Source organism: Barbus barbus (genome assembly GCF_936440315.1).
Source record: "Barbus barbus genome assembly, chromosome: 14".
NCBI lineage: Eukaryota > Metazoa > Chordata > Actinopteri > Cypriniformes > Cyprinidae > Barbus > Barbus barbus.
This window is the reverse complement of record NC_136742.1, coordinates 28,813,852-28,837,696: the sequence shown is the minus strand read 5'-3', so window position 1 is coordinate 28,837,696 and position 23,845 is coordinate 28,813,852. Positions and strand designations below refer to the sequence as shown.

Here is a 23,845-nt window from a genome sequence, read left to right as displayed (position 1 = left end):
ATATGACATTACACAAAAATGATGATATTGGATAAAAACTGAAATAAAACCCAGTGTAACAGCTAGCCCCGATCTCCCCTTAAAACTATATAACATGTCTTTTGCCAGTAGTTTATTAATAACAAATAAAACCAATGTGCAACATTTAGTACTGTGCATTTAGATGTTATTCCAATAACATATATCAGCACACACTATCATTCAAAAGTTTTGGGTCAGTAAGATTTTTAAGTCTTTAAGCTCACAGAGGCATTTATTTGATCAGAAATACAATAAAAACAGCAATATTGTGAAATATTATTGCAATTTAAAATAACTGTTTTCTGTTTGAATATATTATAAAATGCAATTTATTCCAGTGATGCAAAGCTGAATTTTCAGCATCTTTACTTCAGTCTTCAGTGTCACATGATCCTTCAGAAATCATTCTAATATACTGATTTACTGCTCAAGAAACATTTCTGATTATTATCAATGTTGAAAACAGTTGTGCTGCTTCAAATATTTGTGGAAACAGTTTTTTTTAGGATTCTTTGATGAATAGAAAGCTCAAAAGAACAACATTTATTTGAAATATATATTTTTGTTACATTATAAATGTCTTTACTGTTTTTAAGATCAATTGAATGAATCCTTGTTGAATAAAAGTGTTAATTTAATTCAACAATAACATTTCAGGCAATTTACTGATCACCTTCTTCCTGTCTAATGGAAACCTCTGGAGAAAGAGAGCTGGATGAATCAGGTGTCATTGTTTGGGCCTGCACTGCTCCCTGCTGGACGACAGGTGGAGCTGCAACCGCCCAGATCACCTGACACATCTTCTTTATAGACTCCGCCTCCATGCCTGCCTCAAGCTTCACTGCACCTTCACTCAGATCAAACCTCTGGATCTCGTCATTGGCTCGGCACAGCTGAGAGGCGGAGCCTGTGAGGCTGGAGGCGGGGCAGAACTGGTGCAGGTGGATCTGCAGGCTGCTCAGGTGTGTGTAGCTGCGAGAGCAGTGCGGGCAGCGGTGTGAGCGAGGGGCGGCGTGCAGGCGTCTGTGCAGCCGCAGGTGCATGTGCTGGGTGAAGCTGGCAGGGCACTGCTTGCAGACGTATGGCCGTTCGCCCGAGTGCAGCCGCAGGTGAGTCTTCAGGTTACTGCAGCTGCTGAAGCACCTGTTACACACCTGCACACAAGACACATCATATGAGCACAGGAGATCTCCATTGACTCTGCTAGAGAGCAGTGAGATATTCCTCTGTGTGTTCTTACATGGCATTCATGTGGTTTCTCTCCCGTATGAACCTGGATGTGCTTTTGAAGGTGAGCCAGCTGGGAAAAGTTCCTCCTGCAGATATTGCACTTGTATGGTTTCTCACCGCTGTGAACCCTCAGGTGCACCTGGAGAACAGAGCCGAGAGAGATTTAGTTCAAAATAAGTACATTTTAAATTCATGCACTGCCATTCAAAAAGAAATTGATATTTATTTTTATTTAGCAAGGACATATTAAGTTGTTCAAAATGACAATAAAGACATTCATAATGTTACAAAAGATTTACTGCTTTTCCTTTGAACTTACTGCTCAAAAAATCCTGAAAAAGTATTAATTTCCAATAATATAATAAAATAAATTAAGTAGCACATATTTTTTAACATTGATAATAATCATAAATGTTTCTTGAGCAGCAAATCAGTATATTAGAATGATTTCTGAAGGATCATGTGACTGGAGTAATGATGCTGAAAATTCAGCTGCGCATCACAGGAATAAATTACATTTTACAATATATTCAAATATAAAGCAGCTATTTTAAATTGTAATAATATTTCACAATATTGCTGTTTTTACAGTATTTTGATCAACTAAATGAAGCCTTGAGCCGCAACAGATTTCTTTCAAAAACATTTTCAAAAACTTTTTTATTTTTATGTAAAATTGATATACTATAATAGTTTTTAATATTTTGAATTCATTTTTTTATATATATATTTTCCATTTTCAATTTTGTTACAGTTTTACTAATTTTGTTGTTCATTTATTATAGTGGAAATAAAAAACAAACAATAATTGTAAGATTTTTATATATTATTTTAGATAATGTTTATTCTATTTTAATCAAGACATTTTTTTTTTTTAATGGTTTCACTTTTACTTAATTATAATAACCCTGATATATATTTTTATATATTTTCAACAAGTTCTAATAAAAAAAAAAATCTAAAAATGTGAGATAAAAAGAATACAATTCCTTATATATCATCATCTCGGACAATCTTCACTGAAACACTAAATCTGCAATTAATAAAGCAGAGATCCATAAAAGATAATAACCCATGTACCTTCAGATTGGACAGTTGACCGAAGTTCTTTCCGCACACGTTACACTTATACTGGATCTTTCCATTCTGTCTCTGTAATGGATACGGTAAAGCCTTGTAGCCTACAATTTGTCGCTTTTGGCCAGCCTGAGACTCTGTGTCGTGACGGGCGGAGGCGGAGCCACCTGAGGAAGCCACGCCCATCTCAGGTGAGTCTCTCTGGACTGTGATGTCATCAGCACTGGACACTTCAGCCGGAGAAGGATCGGTTGCTTTACTATTGCCTTTAGAATTCATTTCTCTCTTTGCAGTGTCTGTCACTTTAATTTTGGGGTTGCCTTTATTGGTCAACGCTAATGAAAGATGATTCTCATTGGATGTTGGATGCAAGAGAGATGGATACATGTGGATTGGTGGAATATTATGAGACATGTGTGGTGTTGTTCGGCCAAATCCCACTGGCTGATGTGATGGCATGTATTGAATAACAGGCCATATATACACTGGCATAGAGGATTGTGGGATAGCAGAGGTGTATAAATGCTTTCCTACACTAGATGCCATTTTCAATTTTAAAGAGACCTCAGAGACAGCATTAGTCATTAAAAATGGAGGTAATTTTGGATTTTGCAGGTCTCTGGTCATTTTTTCCCCATATTTCGTTTGTGTGATGGAGTTAAACGGTTTGTTTGGAGGAGTTTCTGTGTGATGATCAGTCCAGCGATCCAGATCCAGGATTTCAGTGACCGTGTGACCTCGCTTTCTCCTCCTCACTTGAAGCAGGAAAACACAAAATATTCAGAAAACATTTGAGTGACTTGTTAAAATAGCTGAATAGGCTTAAAAATGAACAAACTGATATATCTTCAGTTGATTGATTACATTAAGAATTGCAAGTATTATTTATTATTATCAAGTTTTCTAAAATGTTATGTTTAAATATGCAAATTATGCATTATTTAATTAAATATGCACTAATTTGTACACATTTACAGAAATGTGTCAGGTTTCATTTTGTTGACAGATTAGAGTTAAAGGTTTTATAGAGGGGTTTTTGGATTTCTCTTTTTATCACTCCATAAATGAGAAAATACTGTCAACGGCCAGAAAAAAAAAAAAAAATCACCATGTTTTCAGGAATAAAAAGTTCAAAACCTTGTGAAACATATATGAAGAAACCCTTCTGTAAAAACCTTCAGGATATAGATATGAATAAGAGTATAAACTGTGGTTTATGTAAGTGCTACTGAAGTGGACATGTCTGACTCATTGCAGACGCAAAAGTCATTTTTAGAAAACCGGCTTTAAAGATATGTGTTGTTATTGAAATCTACAGATGCAGATAGATAAAGTGCAATACAATCAACTCTTAAATGTGTATTTTTGATGTTTTCTTCCACACTAGCCCGGAAGACGACATGCTATGGAAGCAAAATAACACAAAATCTCAAAATAAAAGATCATCAAATTTAGTAAATGAAGCTAACTTGAAGCTTAGAAGCTGTAATCCCATGAAACAGCAAAATATATTACTAATAAAATAAATGCATTCATTTATTTAGTATTTTTTACATTTCAAATCATTCCAGGTGTATGGCTCAGAAAAGCATGAAATTGATGTGGCTGTCACTCACAGTGTGTGGGAAGTGGCTGTTTTAGACAGGCAGGTCTGAGGCTGGTGTTCATTGGCTGCCTGTGTTCTAGGCTCCGCCCCACCAGCAGCTCCTCCCCCGGCATTAGAACCTTCATGGCATAAAAGTAAATCTGCATTCCAATTTGGAATGCGGCAAGATTCTGTTGCCAAGGAGACGGGGCATAGTTTACAAAGCGCATCCAATTGCTGCCACTCTCATCCTCACAAGACAGGAAGTGATGCAATCGCCCCTCTGAGAAGATCTTTGTAAGAGAATAAAAACAGAATCGGATGATTAAAAATGGCACTTTTTTTACCTTGTTTTAATCATCCATCAGTGTCGGTATGAGCAATAGCAATAGTTATGCTTAGCAAGCACTAATAAGCATCCTGACGGGTTTAGGCAATGAAACCGCATTAGATTAGTGTTTTGTTCTCAGATTTAAAGTGCACATCTGTTTGTGCGAGCGATGTGTGAAAGTGAGAGTTTGTGGTTTAGTTGTTGATTCAGTCTCTTAGAACAGTCTCAACTGTTTGACATTACAACACCTGTTTCTCTCTCTCTCTCTTTCTTTTTTCAGTTTAAATCTTCCAGTCTAATATTGAATTTAAGAGACTGCACTTGCACGCTTTGCGTTTGATGTGGTCATACAGAGAGAGTAAATTCATTTCATATTAAAACAATATTTACCCCTCTAGAGTCATTTTTTTACAGTTATGAGTGCATAATTTAGAATATAAAACATACTGCATGATGTCACTACTGTTCAAAAGTTTCGGGTCATATTTTATGCTCACTGAGGCTGTATTCTTTTTCTTGAGGCTTATTGCAATTTAAAACTGTTTTCTATTTGTATATGTTTTAAAGTATAATTTATTCCTGTGATCAAAGCTGAATGTTCAGCATCATTACTCCGGTCTTCAGTGTCACATGATCCTTCAGAAATCATTCTAATATGCTGATTTGCTGCTCAAGAAATATTTCTGATTATTGTCAGTGTTGTAAACAGTGGTGCTGCTTCATAGTTTTGTGTAAATACTTTGAATGTAAAGTTCAAAAGAAGAGCAATTATTTAAAATAGAAATATTTGGTAACATTATACATGTATTTACTGTCAATTTAATGCATCCTTGCTGAATAAAAGTATTAATTTCTTTAAAAGAAACCCCAAAAAACTACTGACTCCAAACTTTTAAATGATAGTGTGAATTCTCAGTCTAAATAAGTATTTATTGCATATTTCCTATACACCTGTAAAAATACTTTTTGACATTTTTGATTGTATAAGTCATATCTATAATATTACAGTATGAATTTAGAGTCCACTCCCCCCCACAAATTTCAAACCCTGAGAAAATGAACTTATACATCAGAAATATTGTGCTGTGTGAAATTCAACGGTACTGCAAATGCATCAGAATGATCTATTAAGATTTTCTGGAAACACTGCTCTCTCTTTGTGTGTGTGTGTGTGTGTGTGTGTGTGCGCTCTGTCAGCCACTTCCTTGCTGAGTCAGTGTGTGAGAGACGAGTGTGTAGCTTTACTGGCACATGTAAGCGAGGAGCAATGCGTCAGAGAAACCCAACACGAGCACACACACCCCTGAAGCATGACTGGTAAATACGAACCCCAATGACTCCGAATGAGTCGATCTTTTCGATCTCTCTCTCTCTCACACACACACACACACACACATGCACAAACACGCTTCTTATCTCTCTCACAACTGCTGACGTACCATCCAAATGTGTTTTCCGTGGATGTTTGCAGGCAAATGTTCAGGGGGAAGATGTTCTCCGAGCAGCGGGCCGAAGTGGGTCCCTGCAGGAATGACCTCTGTGGTGAAAACACCCAGCACCTTCTGATGAAACAGCATTAGAAACAATGAGCCTCTATATATGTAATTTTGTGCATGAGCATATAAGTGTAACTTTTAATGAATTTATTTTTAGTGGATGTTTGAAGTCAGTTCACCTCAGGTTCACACATTAATCTTAGAGTAGTTCATCACATTACTACACAGTGTATTTGTAGTTTTATCTTTTTTTAAATCCATCAAACACTATTTGTGAATATATTATGATTGAAAAGCGTGCCAGTGTTATTTTAGTATAATTAAGATACTATTTACTAGTTTTAGTAATTTAGTTTTGTGTTTTTTCTATATATGTACATATGCATACACACACACACACACACACTATACGCAATATTAATATTCAAACTAAATAAAAATGAGAAATGTTGCAAAAGTGTATTTTACATTTACTGTATTTCAAGTAACACATTTTTTTATTTAACCATAATAACCCTTTAATTTTTAAGTGTGATTTAAGTGTACTAATAGGTTTTTGTGCCATTGTACATGTATGCATGCTTGTACCTGATTGTGATATGCAAATCTGAGGTTTCTGGGTAATGATGTCTGGGCTATGGTTTCCTTCCACCCGTCAAAGTCTGGCTCACACTGATCTTTAACATGATGGTTGTGTCTCACATCCACTTTTGACTCCTCAGTTTGTGCAGCGATGCTCTCGTTTGCTGTGGTTGTGTGTGTTTTTGATGGCATAATCAAACCGAGTGGAGATTATACCTGTGACTGACAGAAAATTATACACATGACGATCAATGTAAGATAAAACATTCTGTATTTCCTGTGCAGTTGTGTTCTGGTTGCTATTTGATTTAATGGAATAGTTCACCAAAAAAAAATTTAATCTGAAAAATTATTTGCAGGCCATCTAATATGTAGATTAGTTTGTTTCTTCAGATTTGGAGAAATTTTGCATTCCATCACTTGCTCACCAATGGATGCTCTGCAGTGAATGGGTGCCGTCAGAATGAGAGTCCAAACAGCTGATAAAAACATCACAATAATCCACACCACTCCAGTCCATCAATTAACATCTTATGAAGAAAAAATCTGCATGTCTGTTTCAAACAAATCCATCATAAAGACGTTTCTAACTTTAAACCATTGCTTCTGGCTTAAGTGCTTCCACTTTTTCCACTCACATCAAAATGCACCACAATATGTTAATAAGTGTTTTGGCTGCAGTGCTTGATCTGTGTATATTTCTCTACTGATTCAGATGAGATTACTATTTGACTGAAGGAAGCATTATTATTGATTATGGATTCATATTTTGGCTAGAAGCAACATTTTGTTGTTACAACAGCTTAATATTGGATTTGTTTATTACAAACATGCAGCTTATCACTTCAAAAGATGTTGATGGGCTGGAGGTGTGTGGAATTTATTATTATTTTTTTTATCAGTTGTTTGAACTCTCATTCTGACGGCACCCATTCACTACAGAGCATCCGTTGGTGGGCAAGTGATGTAATGCTAAATTTCTCCATATATATTCTGATGAAGAAACAAACTAATATACATCTTAGATGGCCTGAGGGGGAATACATTTTCAGCAAATTGTTATTTTTGGGTGGACTATTCCAACTGAGGACAAAATGAGCAAATGAAAAGACAAAGCACAAATGAGATCTCTTTAGCAAAATGAAATCAAATGCATATTTTTCAACAACTCAAACTTTGCTAACATTTGCAATCAAAAGCAAAAAAACACAATCTCATTTGCATTCATTGTATGGCTCTATCCTTTTATTGTACCCTATGTCACCAGTTGTTTTATTTGTATATTTTATTCTCCAGGCATCTGAGACAAAGTTGATAATTATATGAAACCTACAAATCAGAAACTACTGAGCAATATAATTAATGCAATGATTCTTATAGATCTTTTTTTTATTGGAGTAAGACCAAAAGCACATGTTTGACAGGTCCACGACTTGTCAGACTGATGTAGGAATTCAAAGTAACAAAGCACTAAAAATGAAACTTAACACCAGAGCAGGTCTCGCTCAAACACAGAGCTGCGACCACAACACACACTCAACATCTGACCTGAAGAGGTTTGCATCAGCTTGAGCTTCAGCTGATTCACACACACCATACCATACAGACCAAATGCATGTTCAAATAGAGTAAACTGCACTTACTCTGGCTTATGTTGAGTCAGTGTGAGCTTCTGTCCAGCCGTCTGTAGGAGGACGTTGCAGTCAAGCTCTCTGTCTCGGTTTCTCTTGAATGTGTAGAAACTTGCGTTTTCATTCAGACATCATTTGAAGACAAACTCCACCCTGATGTCTTCCTCCACCCCTCTTTCTCTTTTTCTCTATTTGAATGTGCATTTCGCAGAGCCTCTATATGTGACAGCTCAGAAATGTCAGTTTTGAGCAATGATTGTTCATACAATCAATGCTGAATAAAAAAAATAAAAAAAAACTCACATAATTTAATTGTATTAATTCAGCTGATACTTTCAAATGAAACAAAACCAGGATCCTCTATTGGCAGTTATGTTAAGTTTTTGTTTTCTGATGAAGGACACATAAACTGAAAGCAGACAAAAGTTTTGTTTTGCAAGAACAAAATATTTTGAGTACACAAATATGGCTTAAACATAAATTAATGAACGAACAAACGCATGAATGAATGGATAAATAAATAAATAAATAAACGGCTAAATAATAAATAAATAAGTGAAAAATAATTAATTAAATAAATAAAAAAGAGGTCATTTACTCACCTTAATGAGAAGGATGAGGGGATGGTGGTTGTCAAGCTCCAAACAGCACATAAAAGTACCATAAAAGTAGCAGATTATATTTATTGTGTGTTATTTCAAGTCTTTCGAATTAATTAGCATTTTTCACGTGATAAACAGACTAGTATTTATGTCGTATTCACTCAAAATCTTGCCCCCGCGGCGTCTCTTGATTATACAGGCTCTGCACAGTGAACTCCATAAAGTAGGCCTAACGTTACATAAAAGAGAAAATATTGCGCAAAAAATTAATTGAATACAATTAAAATACAATACAATCTAATTGTAGGCATATGGATTGCAATACACATAATTAACAAGATATTAATCACCACTTACAGTGCAGTCAGTGAAGGACTGGCTTATTAATATTCAGAAAGAACGTCGCAGAAGCTAATTAATATTCATGACGCGTGATCAGGGCCCGGCGTGTTATTGCGTGAACAGCAGAGGGCGCTGCGCGGATTCCAGCGCTCTTTCCAGCAGCGCGTTGGTCTTTGTTCGGGAGTCTTTGACTGTTGATTCCGGACATTGTGCTGCGGCTCTCAAACACACTGAACTCCCAAACACTCGTTTATTTTATCATAACATTATTTCATCTGTTCAACAGCTCGCAAGATCTCTGAATAATGGCTTTCCAGTATCCTAACGCTTATAAGGACGAGTCAGTGGTGAGTGACAGAATAACTGAATAATAGAGAGAAAAAGGACATGAATGAATGGCTGAAAGAATGAATGAAAGTGTTTTATATATACACACACACACACACACACACACACATATGTATGTGCTGTCAAATGATTAATCGCATCCAAAATAAAAGTTTTTGTTTATATAATATATATGTGTACTGTGTATATTTATTATGTATATATAAATACACACACATACAGCATATTTAGAAAATATTTACATTCATATAATTTATATCATCTATAAATATATTTAATATATAAACGACAACATAATATATTTTTCTTAAATTTATACACTCGCCGGCCACTTTATTAGGTACACCTGTTCAATTGCTTGGTAACACAAATGGCTAATCAGCCAATCACATGGCAGCAACTCAATGCATTTATGCATCTAGATGTGGTGAAGACGACTTGCTGAAGTTCAAACCGAGCATCAGAATGGGGAAGAAAGGGGATTTAAGTGACTTTGAACGTGGAATGGTTGTTGGTGCCAGACGGGCTGGTCTGAGTATTTCAAAAACTGCTGATCTACTGGGATTTTCACGCACAACCATCTCTAGGGTTTACAGAGAATGGTCCGAAAAAGAGGAAATATCCAGTGAGCGGCAGTTGTGCAGACGAAAATGCCTTGTTGATGTCAGAGGTCAGAGGAGAATGGGCAGACTGGTTAGAGCTGATAGAAAGGCAACAGTAACTCAAATAACCACTCGTTACAACCAAGGTATGCAGAATACCATCTCTGAACGCACAACACGTCAAACCCTGAAGCAGATGGGCTACAGCAGCAGAAGACCACACCAGGTGCCGCTCCTGTCAGCTAAGAACAGGAAACGGAGGCTACAATTCACACAGGCTCACCAAAATTGGACGATAGAAGATTGGAAAAACGTTGCCTGGTCTGATGAGTCTCGATTTCTGCTGCAACATTCAGATGGTAGGGTCAGAATTTGGCTTAAAGAACATGAAAGCATGGATCCATCCTGCCTTGTCTCAACGGTTTAGGCTGGTGGTGGTGGTGTAATGGTGTGGGGGATATTTTCTTGGCACACTTTGGGCCCCTTAGTACCAATTGAGCATTGTTTAAACGCCACAGCCTACCTGAGTATTGTTGCTGACCATGTCCATCCCTTTATGACTACAGTGTACCCATCTTCTGATGGCTACTTCCAGCAGGATAATGCACCATGTCACAAGGCTCATATCATCTCAGACTGGTTTCTTGAACATGACAATGAGCTCACTTTACTCAAATGGCCTCCACAGTCACCAGATCTCAATCCAATAGAGCACCTTTGGGATGTGGTGGAACGGGAGATTCGCATCATGGATGTGCAGCCGACAAATCTGCAGCAACTGCGTGATGCTATCATGTCAATATGGACCAAAATCTCTGAGGAATGTTTCCAACACCTTGTTGAATCTCTGCCACGAAGAATTAAGGCAGTTCTGAAGGAAAAAGGGGGTCCAACCCAGTACTAGCAAGGTGTATCTAATAAAGTGGCCAGTGAGTTTACATGCATGTGTGTGTATTAATATATACTTAATAAATACACAGTACACACACATTGTGTGTAAACAAACTTTTATTCTGGATGCGATTAATTGTTTGACTGCACTAATTATTATTTATATATATATATATATATATATATATATATATATATACGTACACACACATATATATACATAACTAAAACCATAAGTTTTTGTTACATGAAATACATTTTAACTGAAGTGAATAAAATATGAAAGGAAAAAAAAAAATTCAGCCACATTTCTTAAATCAAAGTCCCTTTGTTCTATAGTAGGGTATTCTGTAGTCTTTGGTTGAACTTGATGTACTAAAATAACCACAAAAATATTGAAAAAACTATGGTTGCATGAGTGACGAATGGATAAAATATATAATTGCATAAAGGAATGGGTAAATAGATGGGTGAATAAACTGAGTACGGAAAAAATGACTGAATTTATAAATGAATCCATGAGAGAATTAAGGATGAATAAGTAAATGAACCCATAACAGACTGAATTAATAGATAAAAAAGAAAGAAATGGAGCTTTATCTGAGAAATTCTCAAAATATTTCTTTAGAGAATGTGTAAATGTATGTATATACTAAGTTTGTAATCTATAAGACATGTTTGTTCTTGAAAGAAATGGATACGTCATAAAAAAAATACATTTAAGCATTATTAATGCTGTCAAACGGTTTCAAACACTCTTCCTGACTACAATTGGACGATCAGACAGATAGTCCCGCCCCAAACCCACTGCATTGGTTGAGTGTTGCGGAGTCAACTTCCACCTGTACTATGATGTAATGTTGCGATAGTGACCTCACTGCTCATGTGATGCATGTGTATGTGTGTTATCAGGTGGACGACTACCACGGCTGTAAAGTTCCTGACCCGTACAGCTGGCTGGAGGATCCTGACAGTGAAAAAACACAGGTGATCTCCACACGACAGTTCCTCTGAAAGAGCATGTGAATTATGAATCTGCATACCTGAGATATGACTCGGTATGTGTGATGTTTTTGTGTCCGTCAGGCGTTTGTGAACGCTCAGAATCAGCTGACCCTGCCGTTTCTGGAGCAGTGTGAGATCAGAGACATCTTTAAGGACCGTATGACTGAACTCTATGACTACCCCAAATACAGCTGCCCCTTCAAACGCGGGAACAAGTGAGACGTCAACAAACACTGATAATAACGAATTAAATTAGTGTTTAGAGTAATGCGCGTAGAATGGGAGACTTTGCACTGCAACAGAATAAACTATAAAATACACACTGGTCCAAAAGCATCAGATGTTCCTTGAACTGAGATGATGTTTAGCATCTTCTGAAAGTTTCTCCAAGCTTGTTTTGTATTTGTGAGCACATGCACTATCAGTCAAAAGTTTGGAATAGTTACGATTTTTTAAATGTTTTTGAAAGAATTCTGTTATGTTCACCAAAGCTGCATTTATTTCATAAAAATATTTCACATTAATATTGTGAAATATTTTTAAAATAACTGTTTTCTATTTCAATATGTTATAAAATGTGTTTTATTCCTGTGATGCAAAGCTGAATTTTCAGCATCATTACTCCAGTCTTCAGTGTCACATGATCCTTCAGAAATCATTGTAATATGCTGATTTATTAATATTCTCCATCTCAATTCTCAATTATTAATAATGGTTATTATTATTAGCAAGTTGTGCTGCTTAATAAGTTTGTGGAAACTATGATACATTTTTTTCAAGATTCTTTGATGAATAGAAAGTTCAAAAGAATAGCACTATTTTGAAAAATAAATATTTTGTAACATTATAAATTTTACTGTCATTTTAGCAAGCTGAACATAAAATATGAATCAGTATTTATTTAAAGTCGTAAAGTCGTGACGTATTGTCAAGTATGGTGACCCATACTCGAAATTGGTGCTCTGCGTTTAACCCATCCAAGTGCACACACACAGCAGTGAACAAATGCACACACACACACACACACACCGTGAACACACACCCGGAGCAGTGGGCAGCCATGTTGCGGCGCCCGGGGAGCAATTGGGGGTTCGGTGCCTTGCTCAAGGGCACCTCAGTCGTGGTATTGAGGGTGGAGAGAGCGCTGGACATTCACTCCCCCCACCTACAATCCCTGCCGGCCGGAGACTCGAACCCGCAACCTTTCGATTACGAGTCCGACTCTCTAACCATTAGGCCACGACTTTATTTACTATTAAGTATTTTATTTTATTAATTGAACATATCCCCAACTTTTAAATGGTAATATATCACAATTTCCACAAAACTGTTAAGCAGCACAAATCTTTTCAACACTGATAATAATCAGAAATGTTTCTTGAGCAGCAAATCATATTAGAATGATTTCTGAAGGATCATGTAACACTGAAGACCGGAGTAATGATGCTGGAAATACAGCTTTGATCACAGCAATAAATGACATTTTACAATAAAATAGAAAAATATTATTCCAAACTGTTGACCGGAAGTGTATGTGTGTATGTTTTCTGAAGTACTGCCCTAATAAACCCTTTTTTTTTAACCCTCTCCTGAAGGTATTTTCACTTTTACAACACTGGTCTGCAGAACCAGAGTGTTTTGTACATGCAGGAGAACCTCGAAGCTGAGCCCAGTGTGTTCCTGGACCCAAACACCTTCTCAGAGGACGGGACGGTTGCTTTACGAGGTGCTGGATGTTTCTGTGTTTGTCTGATGCACTGTATTGACCGTCAGCTAAGACTTGCAGTTTATTCTCAGGTTACGTGTTCTCTGAGGATGGCGAGTACCTGGCGTACGGCACCAGCGCGAGCGGCTCTGACTGGGTTGAGATCCAGTTCTTGCGCGTGGACGGCGCTGTACTTCTGGAGGACCGACTGGAGAGGGTCAAATTCACCTGCATGTCCTGGACTCACGACGGGAAGGGACTCTTCTATAACTCTTATCCTGAGCAGGAGGGCAAGAGTGATGGTAAACACACACACAAACATGCATGATGCACAAATTCACACATGCAGGTTTAAGAGACAGTGTTATGTTTTTGCATTTACATTCTATATTAGTATTTATTAATTTTTTGTATTAGCATGTATTTTTATATTTTAGGTTTTCAATTTCGTTTTAAGCTTTGGTATTGTTATGTGCTTTTGTCATTTTTATCATAATTTTTATGATAATTTATTTTTTTATATTTATTGCTTTTAGCTTTCATTTATTTTTATTTCAATTTTGTTTCAATGATTTTAGCACTTTAACCTAAATTTTTGTTTACATTTTTCATCTAATATTTCTATATTATCATTTATTTCAGCTTTTTAAATTTTATTTTTAGTAGTATTATTTAATGCTATATTGGTATTCAATAATATTTTGTAATTATATATACGTAGATATATATATATATATATATATATATATATATATATATATATATATATATATATATATATATATATATATAATTGTATTATATATAATTGTATTATATATATTTCTATTTAGCTTTAAAGACTTAATAAAAAAAATGTAAAATAAAATATGTTTAGGTTAATGTTTTTCATCTAATATTTCTATATAATATTTTAGCTTTTTAAATTTATTTAAATTTTTAATAACTTTTGTAGTATTATTCAATACGATATTGGTATTTATTAATATTTTTTTATTTTTTATATTTCTATTATTTTAGTTAATTTTATTTTAGTTTTAGTAATTTTAGCACTTTAAACTTATTTTATTTCAAATTTTTTGTTTAAAGTTTTCATCTAATATTTATATTTTATTTTATTTCAATCATCAAAAATGATTTTTAATCGCTTTAATGGTAACAGTTTACAATAAGGTCCCATTTGTTAACATTAGTTAAGGCACAGGTATTTAAATTCATAAATTATTCATATAACAAATATTTATAAGGTTTTTAAAAAATAAATAAGAGGTCTGTTAAATAATATTAAAAGATATAAGTTTTACTTTTAATGATGTACTAGTAAATGTTGGAATGAACATTTACTGAGATTAATAAATGCATTAGTTATTTTTCATTGTCTTTATTGTAAAGTGTTTCTGCATTAGTTTCAACACCAGTAAGAGATCTTGATTGACGTCTCTCTCTGTCTGTCTCTCAGGCACCGAGACGTCCACTAACCTGCACCAGAAGCTGTACTATCACGTGTTGGGAACCCCTCAGTCTCAGGACGTCCTGTGTGCCGAATTTCCTGAACAGCCGAAATGGATGAGCGGTGCTGAGGTAACAAACACACACACACACACACACAGATGGTGCTTCATTTCTGATTGTGTTATGAGGTGAATAACGTGTGTGTGTGTTTTCAGGTGTCTGATGACGGCCGTTATGTGCTGTTGTCCATTCGAGAGGGCTGTGACCCCGTCAACAGACTGTGGTACTGTGACCTGAACGCCGTGCCGCAGGGAATCACTGGTACAGACGCACAGAAACATTAGTATTCAGACGAAAATGCTTGGTTTCCGCTGCCAGGATCTCATGTATATCTTAATGATTGACAGGTTTGTTGCCATGGGTGAAGCTGATCGATAACTTCGATGCGGAGTATGAATACGTCACAAATGAAGGAACCGTTTTCACTTTCAAAACCAACCTGGACGCTCCTCAGTATCGACTCATTAACATCGACTTTGCCCAGCCATCCATCAGCCAATGGAAAGAGCTCATTCCCCAACACGACAAAGACGTCGTCGGTGAGCAGAGATGCTGTTTTAATGAGATCACATCAAATCAAAATTCACTGTATTTACTTTCTCAATGAATGTCCCTGGTCTTATTTTTTATTGTAAAAAATCTATATTTTCATGATCCCACAGAAATATGTCACATTATGGAATTATGTCACTCTATTTCATTTATTTTAATTTGTTGATTTAAAAAGAATAACATAAGAGTTTTATTATTTTATTTATGATATTTGTCAAAAGTTTGAATAATTGACAATTAAAAAATTTTTTTTGTATGTTTTTGTAAGAAGTCGTGCATACTCACCAAGGATGCATTTATTTATTAAAAAAACAGTAATATTGTGAAATATTATTACAATTTAAAGCAACTGTTTTCTATTGTAATATATTCCAAAATGTAATTTATTTCTGTGATGCGCAGCTGAATTTTCAGCATCATTACTCCAGTGTTCAGTGTCACATGATCCTTCAGAAATCATTCTAATATGATGATTTGCTGCTCATTGGTCATTGGTACCCAATTATTAATAATGGTTCTTTTTAATATCAGTGTTTTCACAATTCTTTGATTACTGCAAAATTCAGCTTTGATTTGAAATAGAAAGAGCAGCTTTAATTTGATATAGAAATCATTTGTAATGTCTTTAGTGTCAATTTTGATCACTTGAATGCATACTTGCTGACATTTTTTTTAACTTAACCAATACTTTTGGATATACATGTATAAAAAGTTAATTTTATGCTTTTAAATAATTCAAATAATTTAAATATGGAGAAAACTGAACCATATTTTCTCTTTATCGCTCTCTTTCAGTGTTTGCTACCTGTACATACACCAGGTTCCTGTTTGTGTGTTTCCTCCATGACGTGAAGAACGTGCTGAAGATGTTCCATCTGTCCTCGGGGGAGGAGATACGCACGTTTCCGCTTGACGTCGGCTCGATTGTGGGCTTCACTGGGAGGAAGAAAGACTCTGAGATCTTTTACAGCTTCACCTCGTTTCTCTCTCCAGGTCCGTCAAGATTCAGAAGCTTCTGAAATGAAGAACTTTGGTCCTTAAAGGGACAGTTCGACCAAAAATGAAAATTCTGTTATTGTCTATTCACCTTTAAGTTGTTTCTTTCTTCTGAAATAATATATTTTATAGAAGGCTGGTAAACAGCTGACGGTAGCCATTGACTTGCATAGTATGGAAAACATTCTATGGAAGTCAATGGGTACCGTCCACTGTTTGGTTACCAACAATATTCGAAATATAATCTTTTGTGTTCAGCAGAAGAAAGAAACTCATACAGGTTTGGAACAACATGAGGGTGAATAAATGATGACTGAATTTTCATTTGTGGGTATGCTATCCCTTTAATAACTCCTAAACAGAAATCAGGTAATGTTCTAACAGGTGTGTATTGAATGACGTGTGTTGTGTTTTCCTGCAGCGATCATCTATCACTGCGATCTGACTAAAGAGCCGCTGCAGCCGCATGTCTTCAGAGAGGTCACGGTGAAGGGCTTCAGTCCTGCTGACTATCAGACCACTCAGGTACAGCAACACACTTGCAGACGCTTCGTCTGTCTGTCTGCGGTACGATCGCCTTCACTTCGTGTCTGCTTGTTTCTTACAGGTCTTTTATCCCAGTAATGACGGCTCCCAGATCCCAATGTTTATTGTCCATAAGAAAGGAATCAAGCTGGACGGTTCCCATCCTGCCTTCCTGTACGGATACGGAGGTTTCAACATTTCCATCACACCAAGCTACAGGTACAATATAAACCAAACACAGAAACACACAGCTGATCACACACCCCACTGATGCAATACTGATCTTTGACACGCATCCTGTTCTTGTAAGCATCTGTCTCTCGCTGTTTGTGTTTCAGTGTCTCTCGGCTGATATTCGTCAGGCATCTGGGAGGGGTTTTAGCGGTTGCCAATATCAGAGGAGGCGGAGAATATGGAGAGACATGGCATAAAGGCATGTGACTTTAATTCTGGACCTTATCAGGGATTGGTCTGTACAGATGTTCGTAATAGAATACTAGCAAATTGTGTGCCACATATATATATATATATATATATATATATATATATATATATATATATGGCTTCCTTTTATTATTTATTATTTTAAATAGTACAGTAGTTTGGGGGTGAGTGAGATGTTTCGTTTGTTTTTGTTTTAAAGAAATAAACACTTTTTGTCAGCAAGGATGCATTAAATTGATTAAAAGTTAAACTAATTATACTTAAATGTTTCCATTTCTCATAAATTGTGTTTTTTCCATTCATCGCAAAATCCTGAAAATATGCATCACAATTTCTACAAAATAGGATGCAGTACAACTGTTTTCCACATTGATAATATTAAGAAATGTTTCTTGAGCAGCAAATCAGCATATTAGAATGATTTCTGAAGGATCATGTGACACTGAAGACTGAAGTAATGATGCTGAAAATACAGCTTTAAAGTGCCCCATTATGCCATTTTTAAGGTTGCTAATATTGTTTTATGAGTCTGCTAAAACAGGTTTACATGCATCCAAGGTCAAAAAACACTTTAGTTTTCTCAAAAAATAGCTTTAATTTGACCTAATTTCTAAATGATTCCTAAACGACTCGTGCGAAGCAGTTCAAAGAATCAGTCTTTCTAAACCCCTCCCATCCGTGAGCCCTCGCTGCTGTGATTGGTCGGATGGCGCAGTCCTTTGTGATTGGTCTACCGCGTACAGCGCGAATGACAGCCCGTGGGCGTACATTATGCAGATGTGTTACTTTGTGACATACAGCCGTAACAGAATAAGATTAGAATTCGTTTAGGCGATTGCGAACCGACTATTTTTTTTGATAGACACTTACTTTATATATTGTGCACTTTCGGCTTCACAACTTTGCAGAAAGTTTATGTTCACATATTGCTACATGACACACTGCATGAAAGGTAATATTCAAAAAGGCATAATAGGAGCACTTAAATCACAGGAATAAATTGCATATTAAAATAGAAAATAATTATTTTAAATTGCAATGATATTTCACAATATAATTTTTTTACTGTATTTTTGATTAAATAAATGCAGCCTTGGTGTGCAGAAGATACTTTTTTTTTTTTTACAAGCATTACAAAATCTTACTGCTGTCAAATATTTGAACAGTAGTGTATACGCTAGAGTTATGGTAGCATTATATGTGTAGTATGCATTTGAAAGATATATATTTTTTACATTCTGTTGCATTTAATGAAATCTGTCTCTCTCTTCTCTCTTCCTGTGCAGCGGGGATGTTGGCCAATAAGCAGAACTGTTTCACTGACTTTCAGTGTGCGGCTGAGTATCTGATAAAGGAGGGTTACACTTCCCCCAAAAAACTCACCATCAATGGAGGCTCCAACGGGGGGCTGCTCGTGGGTATGACACACACACACACACACACACACACACACACAGGTTTGTGTTCTCCTGGTCCTAAATCCCGACTCTCTCCTGCAGCGGCGTGTGTGAATCAGAGGCCTGATCTGTTCGGCTGTGCTGTGGCTCAGGTCGGCGTCATGGACATGTTAAAGTTTCATAAGTACACCATCGGACACGCCTGGACCACTGATTTCGGCTGCTCAGAAATCAAAGAGCAATTTGATTGTTTAATCAAGTAAGTTTATTTCTACTTGCTACAGTGATGCACAGATGCATTTAATTTACTACTTTTTTAGGAGCAGCGAGACCCACTGACACTTCTGAGACAAGCAGCACACCACTCTAGACATTCTGTTACTGTGATTTTACTCCATTAACTGTGGTAAAATCATTGTAATGCACAGCGTCAAGTGGCTTATTGATTTTATAGAATGTGGCAATAGAAATATAGATAAAATATTTAATGCTTTTATTAGTATACCTTAATCTTATTTATTTGTTTCCATTATTTATAACATACATTGTTGTTGTTGACTAAAATTGTTCAGTTGTTTTCAGTTATTAAAATAGTTGAATTAAAATTTAAATGAAAAATGTTGCCTTTGTAACTAATTGAAAGTTGAATTACTAAAACTAAAATAAAAATAAACTAAAGCTTTGTAATAAATTACAAAAGCACATACAATTACAGAAATGTAATGTTAAAGCTAATTTCAAATATGAATAAATACTACAATAATATATAAATATCTAAACCTAAAATTACACCGATTGTATACCTATAATTTTTTTAATACGTCAGATTCACCAGCGGAATATTTTGCATTGAAATGTTTCTTATTTTCAGTATAATATTTTTATTTTTTAATTTTATTCAGTTTTATTCAGCATTTTATTTTATTGTGCATGCATTTTATCGGTTTGTTAAGTCATGATGAATCAAAAACTGTTTCCGGCTCCAAGCTTCTACGCCGTTTCAATTGAGAACTCTCAATCATTTATGATCATAATTTATGAAATTATTTTATAATTTTTAATATACAGTGTTAACCAAAACTGTTAAATTGTTTTCGGCAATTAAAATAAAGCTAAAAAAAAAAGATGTTAAATAAATGTTGCCCTGGCTTAAATATATATATATATATATATATATATATATATATACTGTATATACATACTTACATACTTGCACTGAGTGCCGAATTATTAGGCAAGTTGATATTCTGGCATTATTTTTTACCAATAACATTTTACCAATTCCAAACCACATCAATCTTAATAACTACTATTCACTTTGTATTAAATCATTTATAAGTGATATATAATTGTCCATGAAGGCTGGAAGTCAAAAACTCCTTATATTCAGGTGTGCCGAATTATTAGGCAGGTTTTCTTTTACAGATAAAATGAGCCAAAAAAAGAGATTTAACTCAGACTAAAAGTCAAAAATGATTAAATGCCCATGAGAAGGATGCAATGCTAGTGGAATAATAGAATTTGCAAAGCTATGGCATGACCATTGGGCAACGAAATGCTCATTGGATCAGCAGAGACAGAAAAAAACAGGTGGAGAAGAAAAGACGCATGTTAACTGCAAAAGAATTAAGGTGAAGAATTAGGTGAGAAACTATCAGGAACCATTTAGTCTCCAGCGCCACCATTTTCCAGAACTGCAACCTTCCTGGAGTCTCCAGAAGTGCAATGTGTCAGGTTCTCAGGGACTTTGCTTGGGTAAAAAATCCTAAAAAATGACCCTCACTTGATAAGAATTACATGCTGAAGTGTTGTGAAATACATTAAGACTGATTTTTCATAGGCTTTATGAACAGATAAGTTTTGAGTTACTCTTAAGGAACCAGCATCACATCCTCTTGTACCACTGTTTGAAGAATTTATCTTCCAGAATCTGCCAGATGTATGTTTTAGCAGCTAATTTTTAGTCCATCTTCTATCCTAAAAAGTCTCCTAAACTAAAATGAGCACCTAAAACTTACTGGCAGATTCTGCACACAGTGTGTATATATAATTTTTTCATCATTGTCTGGCCAACTGAAATTTTGGTATGGGGATAAAGATATTAGGATCATGATCTACATCAGTAGATGAGTACTACAGCAAAACATAAGTGCATAACTATATATAACACAACTGCAAAAACGCTCATCTGTTCTGAATTTAAAGAGCTGTAAACGTTCTGACCCTGCAGGTATTCTCCTCTTCACAATATCCATGTTCCAGAAGCTGACGGGGTTCAGTATCCCGCCGTATTGTTGTTAACGGGTGATCATGATGACCGCGTGGTGCCGCTGCACTCGCTTAAGTATATCGCCACACTGCAGAGTGTGATCGGTCTGTGGCCCGGTCAGTCAAACCCTCTCTTTATCTACGTGGACACAAAGTCAGGCCACGGCGCAGGAAAGCCCACCAGTAAAGTCATTCAGGAGGTGGCTGACACATACGCCTTCATCGCTCGCTGCTTGAACCTCAGCTGGATCGAATGAAGGGAGTTACGAGGATCTAAGCTGTTCCTCCGCTCCTGCAGGTTTTTCTTCTGACAGTTTGATTTCGGTCTTGCCTGTTTGCTCTCCTGTTCACTGAAATATTCACCTTTTTTGCTCTCTGTCCCACTTCTCCATGGTTTCATTATTTAATGTTACATGTAAGCAAAAACAGTCCAGTCTTGGTTGAAAACTGAATCACATTAATGACTGATTTCATATCAATTCACCATGTGTCATGGCTGCGTACTGGATACACTTAGGAAATATTGTAATTACAGAGGTCACGGGGTGAAGTGTTATAACCTCTCTAGCACTTTACTAAAACTGTATTTATTTGACGACGGAAGACACTAACAGTTTATGGATTTCTGCATCATTTCGATGTACAGCACCCATCAAAAACAAGTTTGCCAGTGAATCTCATGAAAATATGTTCAGGTCACATTTTGCCCCAAAACTAAAAGAAATTTTGATTTTAATGGCAGTTAGGCACATTTAAAATAGTCATCGTGTTATGGATTTTGTCCGCACGTTTCCCATTAATCTCAGAGATCATTCTTTTACTAAACATGAGAATATAATTCATTTTTAAATTTAAATCAGCATAAATTATATAAATCCTCTGCAATAATGCCGTTTTTTTGCATTGCTGTAATGAGTTTTTGCATACAGTATTGAGAACTGGAGAGGAAGAATGTACTTAATTGTCATGAAACTAACATCACATATCATTTCTTTTTATTGGAGTTGAAATATAAGAAGGGCATGTTTGTTCACGTGAGATTCACCTCTACAGTGTTTGTCAGTGTGTGTGAATGAGCTGTATCTCTCGACAGAAATCTGTTTCTACCTCCACATTTATGCAGATTGTTTTATCTTGGAAGGGAAAAGCAAACAAAATAACCTAGTACTATAAAACACATTTGAACATGAATATGTTTTGTGTGTTCAGTAAGATGTTCAGAAGATTTTAGCTCTTTTTTTGTTTACCTGTTCTATTAGATAATTTTACAGTATGAGCATGTATGAGCATTTCAAATGCTTTTTAAAAAATACTATAGAGAAATGATGAACCTCATCCATCCCAGTTTCAGTGTGAATTGGATCTCTGCAGTGTCTCGCTGTCTTCCTCTGCTGGCTTGTCGCAGGATTACACACTGAAACAAAAATAAAGCAGGAGATTATCAACATTATCAACATTATCTCATTTCATTAAATGGCTCCGATTGTGTTATACTTTGAAAACAAGCTGTAGAGGGTCATTCTTTAACGTGGTGTAATGATTTTGTTAGACTTGGTAGTCTTCCCTAGCAATAATTTTGATAAAACAATGAAATATATGTATGCTATACAGAGCAGGCAGAGGCATAAGTTAACTAAGCGGCTGCTCGGGGTCCCCAAGAGTACATGAAATGTAAAAATAACTTTCCTGGGTATATATTTTTGTAATAAATTAAGCTTCTGTTTTATAAAATTGCTATTGATAACAGCTTAACATTGACCTATACCTTTGGGGTCTTTACTATATTCCAGTATCATTATGCCTCAGTTACCTGGTTATAGATTAAGAGTAGTAGTTTTAGATGTACAGATGACTTGCTGCTGTGTTTAATAATTCATGTTGTTAAAATAACACTCTGTTCCATAAATGCATTGTCTGCTGGTTTATTTAGCTACTTTTCAGTACACCAAGTATGCCACTTAGTAAACTTTTAATGTGAAAGTTCAAATTAACACTTGGCACTTTTGGGTTTGATACTGTTTCAATTAAAAATCATAGAAGGGTCAACATGTGGCAGACATTGGTATGGTGTAAGTAAGACAGCTACAACAATTGATGTGTGGTTTGGATTTATAGTGTGCGAATAATCAAACATTGACAATAATTAGTCATATTGGCAGCACTGAGGGGCCCCATAAAGGCCCTAAGCAGCAAAAATCTGCTTAGGGCCCCATAAAGGCTTGGGTTGGCCCTGGGTGAAGGTTTCATTTTGGTGGGGACATAACAGCAGACAACACCCCCCTCCCAATCCAACTAATTTACCCAACATCTTCACATTTCTGATAGACTTTTGTCCGTAGTTTTATGTCATCTTATTAGATGCAGTGTATAGTTAACACTGTGTTTAATGGGAAAACCAATTTTACACACACATTTCATAAAGCAAAATGGTAAATATCAAATCATTTTGTTATATCTTCTATATCATAGTTGAGAATCATCCTTATACAAAGTTTGGTATAAAAAAAAAAAATCCTAAAACTTAAAAATGGATTGGTGATTTTTAAAAAAATCCCATTGTTTTTGCCTTTTCATGTCTTTTTTTTTTTTTTTTTTTTTTGAAAACTTAGTCCTGGTGTCCTCTACACAACATATATGAATACAATATAATATTAAAAATATATATATATTATATTTCTTATGCTTTAAACCAGTGGTTCTCAG

General features: G+C 35.6%; 2 protein-coding genes across 2 annotated transcripts; one reads left to right on the top strand and one right to left on the bottom strand.

The window, feature by feature from the left end:
* Window positions 1-230: 230 nt before the first annotated feature.
* Window positions 231-8,059, bottom strand: LOC306880673 (PR domain zinc finger protein 1-like). Its single transcript, XM_079434366.1, has 7 exons — window positions 7,966-8,059; window positions 6,329-6,544; window positions 5,684-5,806; window positions 3,945-4,206; window positions 2,332-3,083; window positions 1,262-1,390; window positions 231-1,175 (listed from the first exon to the last, which is right to left on the bottom strand). Exons 2-7 carry the CDS (start codon window positions 6,512-6,514, stop codon window positions 684-686), a joined length of 1,944 nt encoding a protein of 647 aa, XP_079290492.1. The 5' UTR covers window positions 6,515-6,544; window positions 7,966-8,059; the 3' UTR covers window positions 231-683.
* A 1,006-nt stretch (window positions 8,060-9,065) lies between these two features.
* Window positions 9,066-23,045, top strand: LOC306879872 (prolyl endopeptidase-like). Its single transcript, XM_079433095.1, has 15 exons — window positions 9,066-9,244; window positions 11,651-11,725; window positions 11,825-11,958; window positions 13,339-13,469; window positions 13,541-13,750; window positions 14,908-15,029; window positions 15,116-15,221; window positions 15,308-15,499; window positions 16,308-16,505; window positions 16,930-17,033; window positions 17,116-17,252; window positions 17,372-17,466; window positions 18,764-18,895; window positions 18,977-19,133; window positions 21,105-23,045. The coding sequence occupies exons 1-15, from the start codon at window positions 9,203-9,205 to the stop codon at window positions 21,397-21,399; spliced, it is 2,130 nt and encodes a 709-aa protein (XP_079289221.1). The 5' UTR covers window positions 9,066-9,202; the 3' UTR covers window positions 21,400-23,045.
* The last annotated feature ends 800 nt before the right edge of the window (window positions 23,046-23,845 follow it).

Coding starts and splice junctions, on each gene's coding strand:
- LOC306879872 (XM_079433095.1), top strand. CDS start 9,203: ATGGCTTTCCAGTATCCTAACGCTTATAAGGACGAGTCAGTG. Junction 16,506..16,929: donor CACCTCGTTTCTCTCTCCAG/GTCCGTCAAGAT, acceptor GTTTTCCTGCAG/CGATCATCTATCACTGCGAT. Junction 19,134..21,104: donor CAATTTGATTGTTTAATCAA/GTAAGTTTATTT, acceptor CTGACCCTGCAG/GTATTCTCCTCTTCACAATA.
- LOC306880673 (XM_079434366.1), bottom strand. CDS start 6,514: ATGCCATCAAAAACACACACAACCACAGCAAACGAGAGCATCGCTGCA. Junction 3,084..3,944: donor ACAGCCACTTCCCACACACT/GTGAGTGACAGC, acceptor TCCTGCTTCAAG/TGAGGAGGAGAAAGCGAGGT. Junction 1,391..2,331: donor GTCAACTGTCCAATCTGAAG/GTACATGGGTTA, acceptor TCTGTTCTCCAG/GTGCACCTGAGGGTTCACAG.